The 20,777-nt window shown below is 43.7% G+C and overlaps 1 protein-coding gene across 1 annotated transcript in view; it reads left to right on the top strand.

The window, feature by feature from the left end:
* tshz3a (teashirt zinc finger homeobox 3a) overlaps positions 1-16,797 on the top strand; it is an 18,853-nt gene extending 2,056 nt beyond the window's left edge. The window contains exon 2 of the mRNA XM_008312369.3: positions 12,705-16,797. Coding sequence (XP_008310591.1) covers positions 12,705-16,000 — 3,296 coding nt within the window. The 3' untranslated portion in view covers positions 16,001-16,797. The remainder of the gene's footprint in view (positions 1-12,704) is intronic.
* The last annotated feature ends 3,980 nt before the right edge of the window (positions 16,798-20,777 follow it).

Genomic DNA, 20,777 nt, shown 5'->3' with positions numbered 1-20,777 from the left:
TTAACACACATTTATACAGAGTTGGGCAAACTACGGTCCGCGGACCAGATACGACCCGTTGGGCTTTTTCACGACACTGTTTATATTACGAAGAAATTGGCAACGTGATAGTGGACGCTACATCCAGGCAGTGTTGAGTTGTCATTTTGCAGTGTTTACCTACTTTACAGTTGAACCACTAGATGGCGCAATCCTGACAATTTACATATTTCTCCTCTTTAATTGATCTTTGCCTCTGCATTGAGGTTTTGATGCGTTCAAAGAGCTGAGTTTTTAGACCGTGAAGTATTTATAATCTCACCTCATCCCCGTGGAAACAAAACATCACACATCAATGTACGTGTCAGGCAAATGGGATGTTATGCCAACTTAACAGACATTCTATTTTAGCTAGAAATTAAATGTTTATTATTCGCGATACTGTAGTGAAACGATACAATACAAACACGTTGACAGATATACGCCGAACGGAAGGAAAACATGAAACAACTGTAAGTGCAGTTGAATTTATTTGCTATTTTCTTTCCTTTTCTGTTGTTTCCAATTTAAACCAGTGAGAGTTTACAGATCCTCATAGTCCATCTGCATTTGATGTGTCACAGTGAACCATGTGGAAAAAAGCTGTGATTGCTTGAGGCGTGTCCTAGACAGATGAGGACATCAGGGGTTCCTGGGCTATTTGATTTAGTCGCATACCTTCTTTGCCCAAGCGGGAAAAAAAAGTTCACCCTCTTCTTTTCTTACTTTGGGATATTATAAACAAACTGAGTACACACTATGGAGTTTCCTGGGCTCAGAGGAGCCATAATCGACAGTTGCCATGTCCGATTTGACGGTTGATTGATTGGCTGTCATGCGGCTTTGATCAGATCCATCCAGATTTGCATCAGAAAATCACTTCCCACCGTGTGTTGCAGGCCCCTGACGTCACATTTTAACCACTTTGAGAGGCCCAGTGTACTTTTTATACACACACACACACATACACTCACACACACAATCTCTTACTCTCTCTAATGGCATGGTGACTCACGAGAAAGTGAAAGAAGGGAAGACAATGTGCTTTTACAGCGAGGCATCACAAACAGACACACGTACACACATTTCAAACAGAGGACATCACACTCCCATGTACACATGCTCACATGTTCCCTTTGAACACACACACACACACTCACAGTGGGTAGGAGGCAGGAGGAGTAGGTTAGGGGTTGTAAAAGGAGCCGTGTGCTATGTAATGGAGGGGAGGAATGAGTTTGCTCTGTCAGACCGGGCCGTCACAACGGCTTTGTTTCATGTTTGATTTAATTGTCTCTCTCCTGACAGGCCCATTCATCAATGGCTTTAATGGTCAATCAGAGACAGGCTGAGTGAGTGCTCCCATTCTGTTTAGCCATAAGCTGGCCTGGGCTTTTATTTCATCAAAATGCCCCAGCCTAATGTACATGCTCACTGGCTCAGAGTGGCCGCGGGGAGCACATAAAGAATGACTGAAAGCTTTCTGATTTCAGATCAGTAAGAAGGATGTGTTTTTTTTTTATCTCCTCTCCTCTTACTCTCTCTCTCTCCCCCCGTCTCTCTCACTCTCTCCTCTTTGCTATGCTGTTGTTTCACTGTTGACGAACGGGGATAAAGGCTGTAACATAGATAGTTTTGTGTTTTTAGAAAACAACTTTTTTTCTTCTCTGAATCCACAATTCTTTGTTCATTCATTCATCTATTCATTTCTTCATTTTTTCATGCTCCCTTTCCACCCTTGTCAGTCAGACGGTGCAGCTGCAAGTTATAAAGTTGTCAACTGTTCAGTGGCACACAAAGGGTGATGATGAATTGATTGCAGCACAGAGCATGGTGATAGAGAGAGAAAAGAAAAAGGATGACAGATGATGGGCCTTGATTAGGGACTTAGGGGGAGAGTCAGCCCACTGCAACCTTGAGACTTGCATGAAAAATTTACCCCCCTCCCTCCTGCACATGCACATGCACACACACACACACACAATTTGGTTTGCTCTTTTATTGTCTTTCAAACACGCACTCTCAGCTTCCCTCTCTTTCCTTCTTCTGTCTAAGAGCGTTTTTCTCGCCACACTCGAAAACTTGTTTTGCCTGCTTCATTAGCGTTGGTCCAATTAGCCGTGAGGCTGATGGAGTCCTGACAGGCCCTGTGATTGGAGATGACAAGCTCGGGGTGCCCAGCCCAATGAGGTTTGCCACCACTTTGATGTAATCAACCTGATATTACGCAGAGCTGCTTGCCTTTGGTTGTGCTGTAACTCAATTTATATCACAGGTGACAAATGGGTTTGTGTACCTGGGTCAGGTCTGAGTGGTCGTAACAACCAAGAGCAGCTGGCCATGTAGCACACACGCAAACATGAGAAAGACCCCTTTCAGCTCCAGATAGCAGACCCTTTGTAAGCCCTGAGCCCAAAAGCTTTAGAAAGTGTTATAAAAAAGTTTTACTAGTCCATCAACTTAACAGGAAGTAGATCTTTGCATTACAGCTTGATTGAACCACTAACCCGCTCTTTCACTAGAACGTCTTCAACATGTACAGTTAGCCCGAGTGAGAAAGCTGTGTCAGACAGTATTTGCTCTGCTTTGTGTGTCAGTGTCACCTGAGAGGAAGATACTTAGCCCCTTTCCTTGGTCACGGCCCACACGACGTGAGTTTCTAAAAGAGTGTCTGACGCTGAAGGGAGTGTGACGCAGACCAACAGTCTCTACTTTCTACACTGTCAGGGTTATAGTTGCCAGATTGGCAGCCATCACTCATGTCTCTCTTTTTCAGTCTCTGTCTCTCACATCGAGACAAGTGCTTTTGCAGATTTTCAGTGCGTGCGTCTATGTGTTTTGTGGAAGCGATGAGAAGACTGTAGACCACCTACTGAGGCCAGACCATGGTTCTTTTAACTCTTTGGACCTTTTTCTTTCTACAAATTAGCTGAATTTCATCCAAACATGTTAAATAGAGACTATTAAAAGCAGTTGTTGCAACCACCATAGAGTCATGAGAAATGAGGAAAAGTTGCTGTTTCTTTTTTTAATTATTAGTTTTATCCGGCTGCTTTCCTATTGTTTATGTGTAGAAAGCGTGCCCTCGCAGCAGCAGCTCAAGTTGGGATTTATTTGTTCCACAAATACCCGGACTGAAGGCGCTATCAAGCTTTAACGACGACAAGCCTTCCCTGGTGTTGTTTGCAGGTGTGAGCGTGGCAAATGTTTTTGGCTTTGCAGGCCTCGTTGTTAATGAAAGTCCTGTGGCTGGATTCCGGTGAGGTTGAGTCACGTCTGTGATCTATGTGTCTGATAAGTGCATACCTAATGAGGCTGTGCACCAGTGAGAAGAGGAGGAGGAAGGCTGACAGAGTGTTTCCCACAGGTATTGACAGATGCCTTTTTGTTTTTGCCATAGGCCCTGACTCCATAAATCCTGCCCGTGTAATGATAACAGTGCCACCCTGCCGTCAAGTGAGTGAAAGAGAGTGTAAGAGAGGAGAGAAAGGGCAGAGAGGGGAGGAAGAGGAGGAAGAGGAGGAGGTCTGGGTTGTGGGAACAACAGAGGGGAAAAAGATCGGGGGCGGAAAACTGGGCTTTCTCTTCTTTTTAACACACACTTGGCAGATGTCAGGCTACAGGGTTGGACTACAGGAGTGCAGAGTAAGTGCTGTACTAGTGTCACAAATATAAAACCGTTAGCCATCCACTCTTCTCTTTCAGCTCTCTGTGTGCTTTCAGGCAAGGTTTTCAGCCGGGACTGCTGTCTGGCTCCCAGTTTGAGGCTTTGTAAAAATAGTCCCACCACTGTTGTGATAGATGCAGCTGCACTGTGGCGACAATTGGGACAGGCTGGTTCTCCCGCTTGTTCCCCACGCAGTCTCCTACCCCTCCCAGAGGTAGAGTTCGTCAGAGCCTGGTGGGATGTGTGCTCTTTTCGGGGAAACTGAGCCACTCTGGTCTTCAGGGGTCCTGAAACCCAATCCAGGAGGAGAATAGCCCGTCCATGCCAGAGAGCCGATTTCCTTTTCAACAGAGTCATTTATCACTGACCCACCCTTCGCTTCTGACACAGTGACGTGTGTCATTTATCAAACGGGCTTTACCAGACACAGAGAAGGGAGGTGGATGGGGGCAGGAAAAGAAAGAGAGAGTAAGAGAAAAACAAGGCCGAGAGAGAGAGAGAGAGAAGGAGAGAGAGGATGGTAGAGACAAAGAGGAGAGGAATGGAGTATGAGGCGTGCAGTCAGTGGAGAATGACAGGGGAATGGGGAGTTAGGAAAAGAGCATTTGTGTGTGTGTGTGTATGAATGTGTGAAAACGGCAAGTGAGTTTTTCCAGGGATGAGCAAGCCATCCTGAAATCCTTGATGTGTTTGGGAGGGGAGATTTTTTAGAGATGACAGTGTGGATTGAGTTACTCTGGGTTGTGTTTTGATGATGAGTGACAGAATGTTCTTCCCTGACATGTCTTTCGATGTCAGAAGGAAGGGGAGAAATATGCTTTGTGATTATACACGTCCGACAAGTGTGATGGCCATATGTACGCACATGCAAAGAAGACACACACATCCAGACACTGTGAAGTGCACGTGTGTGTGTGTGTGTTTGAGTACGTGCACATTTGGCCATATGGCGTCAGTGCTTAATGTGTGTGCCTCTTTGTGCTGTGTGTTAATGTGTGTGTGTGTGTGTGTGTGTGTGCAGTTCCCTGATGAGCCGAGCTGACAGGTATCACTCATGCAGCAGCCTGGCCTTTAAATGAACCCGAGCCTCCCTGCTCTCCCGTGGCCCTAACAGGCTCTCTCCAAGATGGATGCTTCTTTAAAAATCAGATTAATGATGGATACCGGGCTTATAGTGCCATTTATCATGAAGAATATTATTTAGGCCGGCCGTATATGGCTGTAACTGGAGAGCCAGGACGAGAAGAAGCAGGGTGGAAAGCCTTAGACAGACACTCACTGTGTGATGGATAGCTAAGCGCTCTCTCTGAGTGTTACAAGACACCAGTGCCGCAGCAGTAGGCCATAATCAGATAGCCCAGGGATGTTTATCCGGCAACTACACTACCCAGATTGCTTTGCCTGGAGCATTGCTTTATGAAAGGTACAGTCTGTCATTATTATCATCTATAAAAAGTTAGAATGGAATAAGGAAAACTTCAGACTCTGAAGGGCACACAGTAGACCCTGTAGCATCTATTTGATTTATACACAATAAAAATGATCCACTGGATCTTATTGAAGTGACTGTAATAATTATCTGGAGGAGTCACTATTTAGCTTTGCCTAAAGGTTGCCCCACTTCTGTATCACTCCTAAATAAGATAAGTAGACAAGGCGGTGCAGACAGCGCCTCCTCTGCTGCTACAGTGAAGGGGGGAAAAAATACTTCTTTTAATTTTTTGCTCACACTTCCTGTCTGCTACCTCCCCCATACACACTACCATGATTTATGTTGGCCATCCATCTTCCGTCTGTGTCCATCACCTCCTGGTTGCTAGGCAATCATGGCAGCAGCTGTCAGTTGTGAAAGAGGTTTGCTCAACTTTATTTTACCCCCTCGTCCCTCCAACCTGAGTTTTAACTTTTGACACGGTTCCATTTTTAGTCCCAACCACAGCCTCAAACTTAGGCTTTGTTACAGACTGGACTGTGTCTCTTTGTTTAAACAAACCCAACCCTAACTCTGACCCAGCTTGTAGTCTTCTCCTCATCTCAGTTCACTTTGATCTGAGACATATGTTCACATCTGTCTCAAGTCTTCGGTGCAGTCGCATTAAACGCAGCTTAGATCCGTACATTACGGTTTCATTTATAAGAAGTATCACATAATTCAGCAGCTGTGCATGCAATGTTTTAGTGTGTCGTTAGTATGCCATGCTAAGCATCGGGGACATTAACATCAAGCAGTGGGGGGGGGGGGGGGGGGGTGGGGGGGGGGGGGTATATAATAAATATAATCCTAACCTAGTAATTATAGTCATGTGTAAATACGGTCACGGTTGCATCAGTGTAACAAGGGTTTTTCTTTCTACAGCTGTTTGACCTGTTTAACACAGAATTATAGTGACCCGATCTACCAGTTTTACAAATAATGATTTAAATTGCCTCGACAACAAGTTGATAACTAGTGAGCTACTAAATTGACCAGTTTCATGGTCCAATAATTCTTTAATTAAACCATCTCATTTGTCTGGTTTCTTTGCTTCAATATAGACGTTTATAGTTTGTTTTGATTGAACCAAAGCATTTGAAGATGTTTTGAACTACAGTCAACCTTTTCCAAAGATCCTGCATTTTTGAGGCTGAATAACGTGTTGACTACACAGTAGGGTAGTACAATTTTGGCTCCCCACGATTACACAAAATCAAGACAATCGAAATAAAACCGTTATTGTGCCAGTCGTGTGATGTCAGTGCAGCAGAACACACTCACTGTAGTTTCACCTTCAGCATGTTTTGAGAGAGAGGAACAGGGAGTTGAATATAGGCTAATCATTCTGTCTATGTTTTTTAGATTGCGCTGCAGATACTACTAGTATACTGCCACATCGTTTTAGATATCTGTTATTATATATATAAATATTTGTTCTGAAAATGCACATGCGCACTATACCTGGGTGTGTTCAAGGCACCCAGGAAAACAGCAGAACAGCATACCCCAACATAACTCCCCAACATGTTACATTATTTTATTTTATCACTGTGTCTTAGTTTTGTTTTGTTTTTTGTCCCTTTACCGTTCAAGTTTAAAAGCTCAGTAAAAGCAAATTCTCAAATCAATGAGAAATGAATAATTATGATTTCAAAAAGAATCAAAATTGTAGTCATTAGGATTTTTGATAATCAAGCAGCCCTACTACACAGAATAATAATTCTCTTGAAATTATATTTTTAAAAATCTATTAATAAATAAAACTTTTATAAGAGGTCCTACTTTTCCTGTCACCACGGTGGGTTGTCTTGTCAGTACCAATCAAAACATTTGATAATTGACCAGTTAGGCATCAATTCATATTATAACAAAGTCTCTCACTTCTCGTGTCACGTTCTCATGTGAACCGTTCCTCTGTCTTCTTTTGTTAACCATCTTGACAAATAAAATATTCATTAGTTGCAATCCTCATAAAATTGTCACATTGTGTGAAATGTTCTAGATCATTTGTATTTGCAGAGCGAAATCTGTGTCACTCCGTAGCATGTACGGTACTGTATAAAATACTGTACATGTGCAGTAAGAGTTCTGTCGCAGCATATAAGACTAAGATATAAAAAAGAAAATGAGAAAAAGATTTAAATGAGTAGAAGTCCCAGTGATCTGAGGTTAGACCACATAAACCCAGATCATGCTGGTTGCCTCGCCCTCATCCTCCTGTTTTACTGTCTCGCCTCATTCATACAACCTGATGACCTTTAAACAGCATTGTTTTATTAGGGCTTTTAACAGTTCACGTAATGAGGAAATATTCCTCGGTTCAGCTTCGAGAGGCTTGGCCTGAGAGCTGCTGAAGGAAGACGAATAAGAAAGAATGATGGACAGAGGAAATGGGCTGAAGGAAGTTCAAATGACTGCACAAGCAGAAGACGCAGGCATCATGCAAATACTGTACATCAGAGCGAAGTATGGTCTTCTAGTTGTGATCTTCACTGTTGCCCTTGGATTGGCACCTGTGAGAGATGCGTGTATTTCCCAGATATCGTGTTCGTGTTAATCGCATATTGTGGCTGCAGCAAGTGCCAAGCTGGGTACTGATGAAACTGGTCTGTTCTCTTAGTGCCAGTAACAGGAGGCATTGATGTGTTTGTCTCAGGTCAAAGAAAAAAACAAAAATGAATTTCAGGCTCTGAAGGTCTGTCTGTGCAGCTGACAGCTATGAGGTCCAGTCAAAACATAACTATCAGCCGAAGGTTGAATCTATTTTGTGTGTGTGAGAGAGAGTGTGTGTGTGTGTGTGTCTCCCTCTCATTGTCTGACAGACTTTGTTTTCTCTTAGTATGTGCATTGACAAGATTCTGCCCTAAGCTTTGCCTGGGGCCAGAATGATCTCTCTGTTTTTCCCATCTCCTGTATCACACATCCTGCACTACAATCGGCGGACACAATGTATTCACAATGCCATTAGGGTGTAGAGAACACACACAAATAAAAAGTGACAAAGACAGCCATGATTACTAGTAATGTGATACTGTGTATGAGAATGATGGAGCTGCAGCATTAAAAAGAAAGGCAGTATTTGAGTAGCACTAGTCGGTGTGCCGCGTTTTCCCAGGTCATTCCTGGAATAAAGCAGCGTGATGTCAGGACTTGGTCACCTGTTATGTACGTTCTCATGGTACTTTAAGCCAGCCTGAGGATCAGAAGACTGGGTCTGATTGAGTGTGTTACCTTGACGTAACATGTACAACAGAAAGGCATTTCTGGTATGTTACTGAACCGCCGCTGTTTTGACAGAATAGGGCTGTTTCGGACTAAATTATTCTGATCTATTTAAGGAGTTTTTCAGCTGCTGGAATACCTAAGTGAGTGGGTGTACGTCTGCAGTTTAGATTTTTTTTTTGTTTGTTTGATTGAGACTGCAGTGACTTCCTGTTCTCTGGTGTTCTGGAGCTGCTTCCTGTCAGTAAGCGCCCCCTGCTGAGGCCTGTGTTAGTTTAAAGGTCACAAGGTCCAGTTTAAATACTGTACACACGCCAAGAAGCAGTTGTCAGCTTGTGGCACAGTTTAACTCCGGTTTGAAATCAGCTGCTCTCCAATCTATTACACCGACAAATGTAGCTCAGACAACAACTCTTTAAATGGATATTCATTACTGCATCAAAATAGCTGCTCTCATGTGTAGAGTAGTAGCAGCGTAGTAAAGAAAATTAAACTAAACAAATCACAACTGGCCTTTCTTCTGTGCTTTTGTCTTTTGATATGTTTTTTTTTGTTTTCTGTAATCTTTAACAGTAAGCTGTAAGAGACCACCCACGTAGACAATTTCCTCCCATCCCTGGATCCCCATAGTTTCTCCGTCAATGCTAAAGTTTGTTATTTATACAGTGTTGAAGATACAAATGATGAGCTACAGGAGTTATGTAAATCATGTAAACATTCATTTTGGGTTTAATGATGCCAAAGATGCATTCCTAGTAAAATTACATATTATTCATAGTATTTATATATGGTTAGTAAAGTACACACAAAGTACATGTATTTCATTTGATTTAACCGTAAACAATTTTTATTTAAGAAAATTTGAAAAATAATAAAAAAACGACACCCGTGCAGCGCCTGAGTAGAATTAAAACAAACAACTTGTTGTTTTCTCGAGTGATTATGGGGTCATGTGCTCTTCGGGGGGGTCACTCTCAGGTAGTTTTTTCGTGACACATCCTGTTTACCACTTTGCTGCTGGGTGATTGTGTCTCCCAGTTTCTGCAGCTATGGAAACCAAACCAGCAGTATATACTTTGACTGTCAAGAGGCTTAAAAAAAAACAGAGAAGCAGTTGTTGCCTTTTCTGCAGTCTGTTGTTCAGTTTTAGGTATCCAGATGTATGTGGAGATGTTTTTTTTAATTGCATGTTCGAGCCACTAAAGGCGTTAAATATGTCCAACAATTTTTGCTTGAGAAAAACATGATTCTTATATAGATTATTACTTTTACTTAAGAGACACGTTTAAGATCCGGTGAACAGAGAAGATGCTTTAAGCAGCATTTAAGGAGGAATAACTCATGGGACTGAGAGACAGAGAAACTGAAAGGCGGTGTTTTACAGGCACACACAGCAGCTTCATGCTTAATCACCCTCTGTACCTGCCATGTCTGTTGTTCCTGATCGTCATAGTAGCACTGCAGTATTTCTATCAGATGATCTCTCCCTCCTAGTCTGCGGCCCTTATGTTTATGAAAATGATACTCCACAGGAATGCTTCCTGGAAGCCAAGATGTCACTGTCTTCCTTCATTGCTTCTACCTATGTGTGTGTGTGTGTGTGTGTGTTTTCAGATGGGCGTAAGCTATTTGATGTTGTGCATTTTCCTTGTGTGCCACTAATAATTACTGCAGCTCTGTGTGTTATCATGAACGCCTTACTGCTGTTGCTGCGTGAGCCACGACTGCCATGTTGATTGTGAGAATGCCCCCCCCCCGGCATCACCTCTTACTGATGAACTATTCAGAATGTAATGATTCTTATCTTTCCTCACACATGGTGTCAGGTCACTTTATGAGATACAAAATACAACATACACGCTCACCCTCCTGTCCCGTCTTTACACACGCACACACCTGGAAAACTCGTATATCATTCCTTTACCACATGCCAAGATATCAGTTAAGACTGCATCCAGGAGGATTGTTGTATTCATAATCCTCTTTCTTTTTTATTCTAAGGGAGCCTCTATACTCCCATCACCTTTTATTAGCTTGATAAATCACCTCTGTTGTCAGTCAAGCCAGATAGAATAATTGGATGTGGTTGTCGCCCTGTGTGATGGATTATCAGTCATTGGGGATTAAATTAACAGATAGTGCTCATACATAATGGTTTTTGTTTTGCATTTTAAATTGCTTGGGAGCACAGCTAGACTTAGTAGGTTTTATTGTTGGTCCTTTTTGTCCACCTCCCCCTCTTCCATGCCATCTAAGCTTAATGACGAATTATTAATAACAGATTAAGATTTAGCTGGAATGGGTTGAATCATAAAGCAGTTATTACAGAGCTGAGGTGCAGTTAAAAGCCTAGGAAGGCTCACGGTGTAGTGGCGTGGCATTAATCAGAATTTTGTATTAGAGTAAAGAAAAGAAAGAAAGAATATATTATATATATATATACTGTATAAAGCTTGTATATTTCATCTTTTGGGGAAGACAAGTGAGCAGATACGTATATTGGATCAGAGAACCAGTGATAAAAGCTGGCATCCAGCTATTAAAAATAATTAACAAAAAACATTTCTCAAAGTTACAATATCAAAATGTTTTGTGACATAAACGAAAAAAAAGTGACCCAAAGAATAAAGGCGGTTTCTTTAGTTTCTTAAGCACTTGTAAGAGTGAGATATCTCTCTTGCATGTTTGCCTGAGCAGGAAGAGGTAAGCTCCCTTCTGCCTTTTCTATGCTCAGACCCCTCCCTCCTATTTCACATCCGCATTATCATAATTGTGTCCAGAACATGAGGGACCAGGGAAGTGATCATGTCATTTTATTTACACCCTGCTTGGCCCTTTTTACAAACGACATGCCACTGACTGCCTGGCGAACTCGGGACCAACGACATCTTTTGATCAGAGCTGTCGGGGTCTATCAGCGGAGAATGGCAGGTAATGGATACCCAGTGACAAACCAAATCACCGGCAGGACCAAGAGTGGGCTGTACCTGCCAGGTCTCGATTAGACGGGCGTCTTGGAGGGACCGCCTTCTAACTGTGCCCCCAGGGCCCAAATCAGACCAGCGCTGGCCACACGGCTGCTTAGAGATTGGCTGTTAGCACTGGAAATGGGAGTTATTCCAGCTATGACATTTTTATTTAGAATGGGGATGTGGGCTTTTGTGTTAGTATTTGTCTCTGTCCTTGTGTGTGTGTATCCAAATGGCCTCACATCTCTCCAAATGCTAGTTTGTTTTTAAAGAAATGATATTTTTTCCACGTTCTCTGTGTTAGTGAGAGTGAGGTAGACATAAAATGTGGGAGGGGTCGGTGGAGTAGTTGTAAGGTGACACTGTAGATGGAGGGGGTGAGTAAGCATTAGGTGTGTTAAATCACTACAGCAGGAGACTCAGGGGTTATAAGCATATGTGAATGTCACACACGCATCACACACACCGCTAACACATTCTTATCCAGTTTTTCATTACCTCACATACGGAGAGACAGGTTACCATCTTATTGAAAATTCTTGCTTTTCTCCCTTTTCTGTTCTGTCATTCATCCATTTCATTTTTAATGAATTGTTAAAAAATCGTAACACACTTGCATCACATTTAACACCTGTTTTGGAACTGTTGTTGTTTGCCTTTAATGGCACTTCCTGATGACTGACACTCTTAGATGATAAGAAACAAATGAGCTCACGTCAGCGCTGGTGGCTGTGTGATATGCGCTGAACATGTCAAAAATGTACAATAATATTTTGGACACCTTTTTCTTGAATTTTCAAAGACGTGTTCTTTGTTCTGCATTGTGCATGTGTGTGTGTGTGTGTGTGTAATCAGAGAAGAGGCAGATGAAGAGGCGTCAGACATATTAACTGACAGATGGAGGTTGATCCAACTCATTTATTACCCCAAAGGAGAATGCCACAGTGAGATTGGGCTTCATTAATTTCAGATTTAGTTTTCATTTCAAGCTGTTGCGCCCTGAGATAAATAAAATGACGCATTATGTTTTTGCCAAGATATTTCTTTTTTGTTTTCCTCCAATAGAAGGAGTAAAAAGAGGGGAGGCATAAGTTCCGTGTGGCTGGGGTAGTATATAAATACAGGCTCGCCTAGAGGAAAATAACACCTCAACGGTTGATGAGGTGAAATGGGATGACTGTAATTTCTCAGCTCAGCTTTAAAGGCTCCCACACAGATGGCTCATTTATCCCTGGGAGTCCTCGGGCACACATAGCAGGGAAACTTTTTCTCCAGTTATTCTAACGTGGCGTTTTCACTCCCTGCAATTTAACTCATCTCTTTCTTTCTCTCTTTGTTTCTATTCTTCTTGCAGCCTATTCTCCTGAGGACCTGAAGGAGCACACTGTGGAGGATGCGGAAGATGCAGATGCAGGCGACCTGACCTCAGCCCCACAGGATGACCCTCCACAGAAAGACGACTTTGCGGAGGAAAGTGTGGAACCGGCAACGGATCAGACATGTGACCAGCAATCAGCTGGTGCTGCTGAGTTCTCTGGACAAGAGATGGACAGTGAGTCACATGTCAGTGAGACCAGTGACCGACTCTCAGACTTTGAAAGCCCCTCCAGAAAACCTGAGGCCACTGTGGTTGCAACACCTTTGAATGGTGGAGCAATGACGTCTCCCATTGCCGTGGACACCTTAGAACAAATGAAGGCGATATACTCCACCTTCCTTACCAGCCCATTGTGGTCACCCCTGAATTTCAATTCTACGCAGCCACAAGTGCAGTCGACAGCTTCTGCAGAGAAGCCTGCTCGCAGCAACAGTACAAGTAGCAGTAGCAGCTGCAGCAGTGGCAGCTATGACTGGCATCAGTCTGCCGTAGCCAAAACTCTACAGCAGCACCAAACCCAGACCCGTACGCCTGCTCAGTCGGAGCCCAGCCTCTTCAGTACGGTTCAACTCCACAGGCAAAACCCAAAACTTTTTGGCTCAATCTTCACTGGTGCTAGTAAATTCCGCTGTAAGGGCTGTAGTGCTGCTTATGACACTCTGGTGGAGTTGACGGTCCACATGAACGATACAGGCCACTACCGCGATGACAACCAAGACAAAGCAGGCAGCGGTTCAAAGCGTTGGTCTAAACCACGTAAGCGATCCCTGTTGGAGATGGAGGGCAAAGAAGACGCCCAAAAGGTTTTGAAGTGCATGTACTGTGGCCACTCTTTTGAATCCCTCCAAGACCTCAGTGTTCACATGATCAAAACCAAACACTACCAGAAAGTGCCTCTGAAGGAGCCCATGGCCCCCGTGGCTGCCAAAATGATGCCCACCAGGAAAAGAGGACTGGTAGGCTTGGACCTCATCCCGTCACCGCGTTCTAGAGAAGGAACCCCTAAGGTTATGCACCCACAGACAGATCTGAGTGAATCTTCACCAAGACCCTCCTCCAGCCCCTACACTAACTCAAATAACCGATACCAGAATGGTGGCAGCTATGCTTGGCAGTTTGAATCAAACAAGTTTGAAATACTCAAATGTATGGAGTGTGGAAGTTCATTTAATACACTGCAGGAGCTGAGAACCCACATGATCGTGACAGGACACTTTCTGAGAATGACCAGCTCTATAGGAAAGAGAATCAAAACACTTCCTGAGGCCACCTCTCCTAACCATGGAAAGGCTGCCACTCCGACTGAACAACCAGTGCAGTCTGTTCCACTGGCACCTTCTACCTTCTCCCCTCCCCCTCTTCAAACTATAAAAACTCCCCCTGCCCACTCCCCTCCTCTTAAAGAGATCAAAAAGGAGGAGGTTGAGGAGGAGTGTACCAAACAGGAGGCCATTGTAAATGTAAGGGCAGTTTCTCTAGAGAAGGACGAAGAAGATGAAGCAGAGGAAAAATATGACATCACAAAGTATAACTACCTTACTGAAGAGGACCTAAAGGAGAGCCCTAAAGGGGGGTTGGATATCCTCAAGTCACTGGAGAACACTGTGACATCAGCCATCAACAAGGCTCAGAGTGGGAATCCAAGCTGGGGCGGCTACCCTAGCATCCATGCAGCTTACCAGTTTCCCAGTGCTCTCAAACTCCAACAGGGCAACATGGAGAAAACGTCTCCAGTGAAGTTCTTGTTCAACAGTGGAGATGTCACATTAACCAAGAACCAACCTCTGATTTCCCCACCGCTTGATCAGTCATCCCCATTACCGAGTAACAACTTCCAAGCAATGGAGGATTTAGTAAAAAAAGTGACTGAGAAAGTAGCAAAAGTAGAGCGCAGGGTTAAACAGCTGTCCCCCAGAAGAGATAATCCCGTCTCACCCTGCAGTAGTGAAGCTGGATCACACAAGGGACCAGAGGATGACTCACCACGGGAATGGGGGGCAGTCACTCCAGCCAATAGTGACAGGGGAAGTCTTAGCGACCGAGCATCCCCAGCAACAGAACCCAAAAGAGACACAGCAGTCAAGTCCCCTCACGCCTCTACGCTGAGATGCAGTACTACAATTATTACTGGCCATACTCCTCCAGAGCAGCCTTTTGTCAACCCTCTAAGTGCTCTTCAGTCGGTAATGAACATTCATTTGGGGAAAGCAGCCAAGCCTGCCTTGCCAAACCAAGATCCCTTGAGCCTGCTCTCTAGGCTTAGCCAGAGTATGGCTGAGAGAGCTGCTGTGGCCGCCCCTCCCTCTCAGATCAAAAAGCTGGAAAATGTCATAGATAATAGGTTTGCCCAACCCAGTGATGACCAGCCTATGGACCTCACAAAAGGAAAAAGTGAAAGAGGAGCCTCTGTCAACTTCAGCCCTTTAACTCCTTCTTCTACAGCCTCCTCCATCTCTCCTGCCTCCCTCATTACTCCTTCAAAGCTGACAGTTGTCTCTCCCTACACATGCAGCAGCCCGCTGCATGAGAATGCTTTGTCTGACATATCGGACATGCTGAGGAACTTGACACAGTCCCACCTCGTCCCAAAGACGTCCTCAAGGTCCAGGGTCACCGAGAAAGTTGAGGTTGTGGGAACCACGCACGACGACGACGACGCAGCCCTGCTTGGCCACAAACGCAAAGGTCGTCACTCCAACTGGAACCCGCAGCATCTTCTTCTTCTGCAGGCCCAGTTTGCCTCGAGCCTGAAGCAAACATTAGAAGGGAAGTATATCATCAATGACCTCAGCCCACAGGAAAGGATGCACATATCTCGTTTCACGGGTCTCTCCATGACCACCATCAGCCACTGGCTTGCTAACGTTAAGTACCAGCTGAGAAGAACAGGCAGAACCAAGTTCCTAAAAAACCTTGATTCCGGTCAGCCTGTGTTCTTCTGTAGTGACTGCGCCTCCCAGATCCGAACCCCAGCTGCATACGTGTGTCACCTGGAAGCTCATCTGGGCTTTAAAATCAAGGACCTGGCCAAGCTTTCTAACAAACAGCCTGTGAGGGACTCCCAAAGTCTCAGTGAGAAACTGTTGCCCCTGGAGTCCCTCTTTTCTCCACAATCAGAAGACGACTGCAGCAGTAATGGGACAGTGTACCGCTGCCAGCTCTGTGTCCGTAAATTTGCCACTAAGCACGCCATCAAGCTTCACCTCAGCAAGAGCCACGGGAAGTCCCCAGAGGACCATCTGCTGTATGTGTGTGAACTGGAGAAACACTGAATTTCACTCCATGTCCACATACCCGAATATATATTTTAAATTATTGTTTAAAAAAAAACATATATGAAAAAAATACTTAACTACTGTTAAGAATGTCAGCACAACGTGTTTACATTATTTGGTCCATTAACATTTCCAACTTCTATGTTTCAAAAAATAAAAAATATCCCAACATTTCCTCCTTCACAAATTCCTGGCCGCTCTTTGTTGTCTCTCTAAGTCACTGTCGAGGCCAGTTCCACAACCATATTGAATCCCTTGACTGTAAGGTCAACACGTAACTTGAAAGAAGTTAAATATCATATTTATTTTCTAACCTTTGTGACCTTGTTTTAATTCTGCTGATAACATGCATGTACAAAAGGTTTTTTAAGCTTATGTTTGTACAGTTTTGTCCTGTCTCTATTTGAACTATGGTCTTTGACCATTGTTATTATTATTTCTTAAAACAGCCAAAAAACCTGGGAGAGCTCCTTAAAAGAACCTGCCAAACAGCAACTCTCATCGCTTGTTTTTACCGTTTCCTTTGTAAAGACTATGGATTTCCTCGTTGATTGTAAAAGTTGCCTTGTTCTTGTCATTGAGTAAGGGGCACATCAAGGGCCAGGTGTGTGTAAATATGTATATGTAGTGTATAAGCTTACGACTTGCTGTTTAAATTATGCATACTTGGTATATTTCCTAATTTAAGAGGACAATGACTATCCACTGGTGCAGAGCGTTTGAAGAAGATTAAAAGGACATTGTTTTGCACAATAGTTTTATAAATGTAATTTGATTAAAAAACATTATAAATATGTTATTGCCTTGTGCTTCTATTATTAAATTGAAAAAAGTGCTGCATAAAATATTTGTCATCTTCATATTTGCCGATCTGATTGTTACAACACCCTTTCCTGGACATTTTATAAAAATCATAAGACATTGTAGTTCATTATTTAGCAGTGCGCTTTTATTTGTCATTAAAGAAAAAAAAAGATGATTTTTATTTCAACATTAAAAATGAAATCCTAATATTTAGGTATGATTATAAAACTCATTAGTAAATTGATACCTGTAAGAAAATACACTTTTGTGCCATTCTGGTGCGATTCCCTTCAGAATTCATTGAACTATTCAGGTGTGTATCAATAATATCTTTTTTTCTTGTCCTTTGTTTTAAAGGTGACACCTTTAAATATTGTTCAGTGACAGTACAGTCACTGAAGCATCTTTGAACAAAACGTTTTGTTTTTCCATTTAATAAGGAGAGATTACTGACTAATCCTAAATTTTCTGATGTAATTCACCATTTTTACGGAAAACTCTTTCTTCATTTTGAAGAGGAGAATGAAAGCCTTAAAGCATTTGCAACAAAGCCCACATCTGCTTAGATTCCTCACCAGAAATCAAAAACTCCTTAGTTTTACCGTCTGCAGTTGTCTTCACAACCACAATATGTCTATTGGTGGGGATTTCTGCGTGTCGGTGCATCGTTGTGGGATGGACCTGCGAAGTGCGAGCGGTGCCACAGCCTGCGAGGCGTCTGGCAGGTGGTGTGTGCTGCATGTAAACCACCAGATGTTTCTGAAACGAGCCACTGGAGGAGGAGGAGGAGGCAGCCGGGCTGCAACAGCAGGCAGAGTGGGCTGATTACCACGGGGGCTTGGATGCCATCAGGAGCCCTAGGCACAGACAGCAGATCTGGCACACACCTGAACTCTGAGACTGTCCCTTGGAAAAAATAAAGTGGTTCCTATATATGCGCACTGAGACTAGCTGACAGTGGTGCAGGATGCACAGACAGGTGCTATTCCCTCAAAGCAGGCTTTTGGATCTAACAGTATTACTGGCAGGTGTTGATGCTATCAGAGTAGTCACAGTTCGGGCTCAGTGCCATGTAATGAGAAAGTTTTTATGATGTTGTGCATGCACACACACACACACACACACACACAGACTAACACATTAAGTGCCAGATTCTCCACCATCTACCTTTGTCTTATTTGAAGTTGCCTGGGGACACCATGTTCTTTGTGTTTGATGTTCCCAGACTCGGCTTGTCATGACTGACTGACTGACTTGGGGCTGGGCAAGTTATCTGGTTTCCATGGTGACGGCCATTTGCCCAGCCTCTAACCCTGCTCGTTCACTCAGCAGAGGACAGCTCGAGTGCAGCACACCCATTTACTCTCTTAAATCTCATCATCTCGCTTCAGTTGCTCCCACCCGGGAACAGATTAATTAACACACACACACACACACACACACACACACTGTGTCCTGACCCCTTCTTCTCACACAAACTCATTACCGCCTCAGACTCGCTCCTGGCCCTCGAATGTTTAGGATACACGGGTCTAACATTATAGGAGGACGCGGTGATGACTCACATCTGACAAGCTGAATAAAGCCTTTAACAAAGGATAATTGAAAGATGGGTTTCAGACCAGTGGCCATTGATAACGCAGATAAAAAAGACAGTGATGCCCTGCTGTAGTTTAACTTCTCAGTCCTTGCAACATCCGTGCAGGTACAAAATTATCTCTAAGATGTGATTATTTCTCTCCCTGCACTGTAAGTGTTGAGAAATGCTCTGGGCTTGGGGGAGGACTCAGGTTGGGGATGGTTGGGGCGTTAATGAGATAGATGACACATTGGGGGTTAATGAGGGGCTGGAGGGGGAGAGCTAAATGACTGGACTTTTGCTTGGATGTGTATTATATTGGCTTGTGGAAGCAGAGCGATTTATTATACTGTACAGCAGTCTGCTGTTGAGAACACAAACACAAACACACTCTGTGAAGCTGTAGTTTTTTCTGTGTTCATAAAGAAAAGGATTAGATGTGTAATGTATTGTTCTTTTGTCTCCACTATCCTTGGGGCCTGGTAGTTATAGATGCCAATGCGCCTCAGTGCTTCTAAAACAAAGTCAACAGAGAAGGGGAAAAGAAAAGAGGCGGACAGGACAGGGACAGGGATGGGAGGAGAATGAGTCCCCCACTCCTCCACTCCACAGATCTCCCATCAGCTCTTGTCAACCCTCTAATGAATATCAGTTAAATTGCTCTGTGGATCTGAGGAGTTTGGATGTCAATGTGATTTGTGTGAGAGTGGCGGATGGAGGGGCCCAGACTAATGAAAGGCAGGAGAGCCTGACAGAGTGATGAGCATCAAAGCCATCAGACCAATCGCACAAGAGTGGCTGATAGCTGTGACATATAGACAGCTCAGGAGGGGAGGTTATGTATTTAGGTAAAGAAAACGGCTTCAGAAATAGTGGCAGGTGTCGTCAGAGCACACTCAGAGACGCTGTGCCGGTCTGAGTGTACAGGTAGAGTAGTGTCAGCCGATACAGCCTGCACTGTCACCAGAACGCAGCGCTGAAGACAACATAAATTGTGGTTCTAGTACAGATTTATAGATGACAGCTCTCTCTCTTAGGTTTTAATGCATTGTGTTAATCAGAGGAAGTCTTAAAAATATCATCAGGTTATGAGGATAAAATGGATTAACCGCTAATAAGATGAAACAAATCAGATAGAAGTCTAACATTTCTGACCCGACATCGTAATTTCCTAAACAAACGTGTTATGTCACCAGCTCTTGCACTGTGACGGGATATTTGTCGATGTGAAGATTCCACCGCTAAAGTGAGATGACAATCATGGACAGATGTGAAGTTGGCTTCACCTTGGGCGTCTGATCCCAGGTCCTGATGTCTGGAAAGAGTCATCAGGTACATCTGAGGTCACCGACCTCAAGGTCGCACTCCAGTGTCAGAAAGCGAACCGAATGCTCTGTCAGGTTTAATATTTTTCACACAGACAGTCCTGCTGCATTATCCAACTACTTATGCAAACAATAACACACACACACAGACAGTATGTGTGCAGGAGACAGAAACAGAAGAACCAAGAGAAGGAGAAGAGAGGTAAGTTTAAGGAGGTCTGATTTCCAATTGTGCCGTCTCTCGTGGGTGCAGCCTTTCAAGCTGCTGTGTTGCACTGTTCTGCCAGGGCTGCTGCTGCTGCTGCTGCTGCCGATGCTGCTGCTGCTGCTGTATGAGAGAGCTGTCACAGGTATTTTGGTGTGATATCTGACAGATTTGCTAAAGATACTCGTCTCAAGTCACTAGTCTATATGTCGTTAGTTTAATGCACAGTGACATGACCAATTATAGCGAGCTCCGTGCTCAAATAGCATGTCAAAACCTGTGTATCAATCCATTAGATTCTGTCTCCCATCACATTAAGTGGTACCTTTAGCTATCTGTGCGGCATTTAAATAAAAATGCTGACAGAATGGAAAATCTGCATGCACTGTTCACAGAGCTGATGTCTCCTGGAAAAGAAAACTGCCTCTCTCAATTCCTCTCTCTCTCACTCGTCTCTCTTTGCTCTGCCACAAGAGCACAAAATGCATAAACAATACATCTAGATAATGGCCTGCATTGTTTACTTAGCATTGGAAATGTATTTGTGCAAAACTCTAAAATGCATTTAGAGGGAATCATTCACTCAGTGTAAAGTCATTTTGACACCGGGGTGCTCTCTAAGGCAGGGGAAGTGTCATAACAACATCATATATCACACAATCAATTGGAATAAAAGAAGGTGATGTATACCACTTGGAACAACCCGGTAGATTTGACCAGTACTTTCTCCAGCGGCTTTTCCGCAGCAGGCTGCTTTGTTGCCAGTGACAGGCAGTGGGTGGGCAGAGGTGTGTGATTTAGTGCAGTTAGTCCTAACGACCTCTCTGTCCTTGTGACGAAGACACAGCCTCAGGGCGTTGG

This window comes from Cynoglossus semilaevis, chromosome 6, assembly GCF_000523025.1.
Source record: "Cynoglossus semilaevis isolate Cse_v1.0 chromosome 6, Cse_v1.0, whole genome shotgun sequence".
Taxonomy (NCBI): domain Eukaryota; kingdom Metazoa; phylum Chordata; class Actinopteri; order Pleuronectiformes; family Cynoglossidae; genus Cynoglossus; species Cynoglossus semilaevis.
This window is presented reverse-complemented; position numbering and strand designations above follow the sequence as displayed.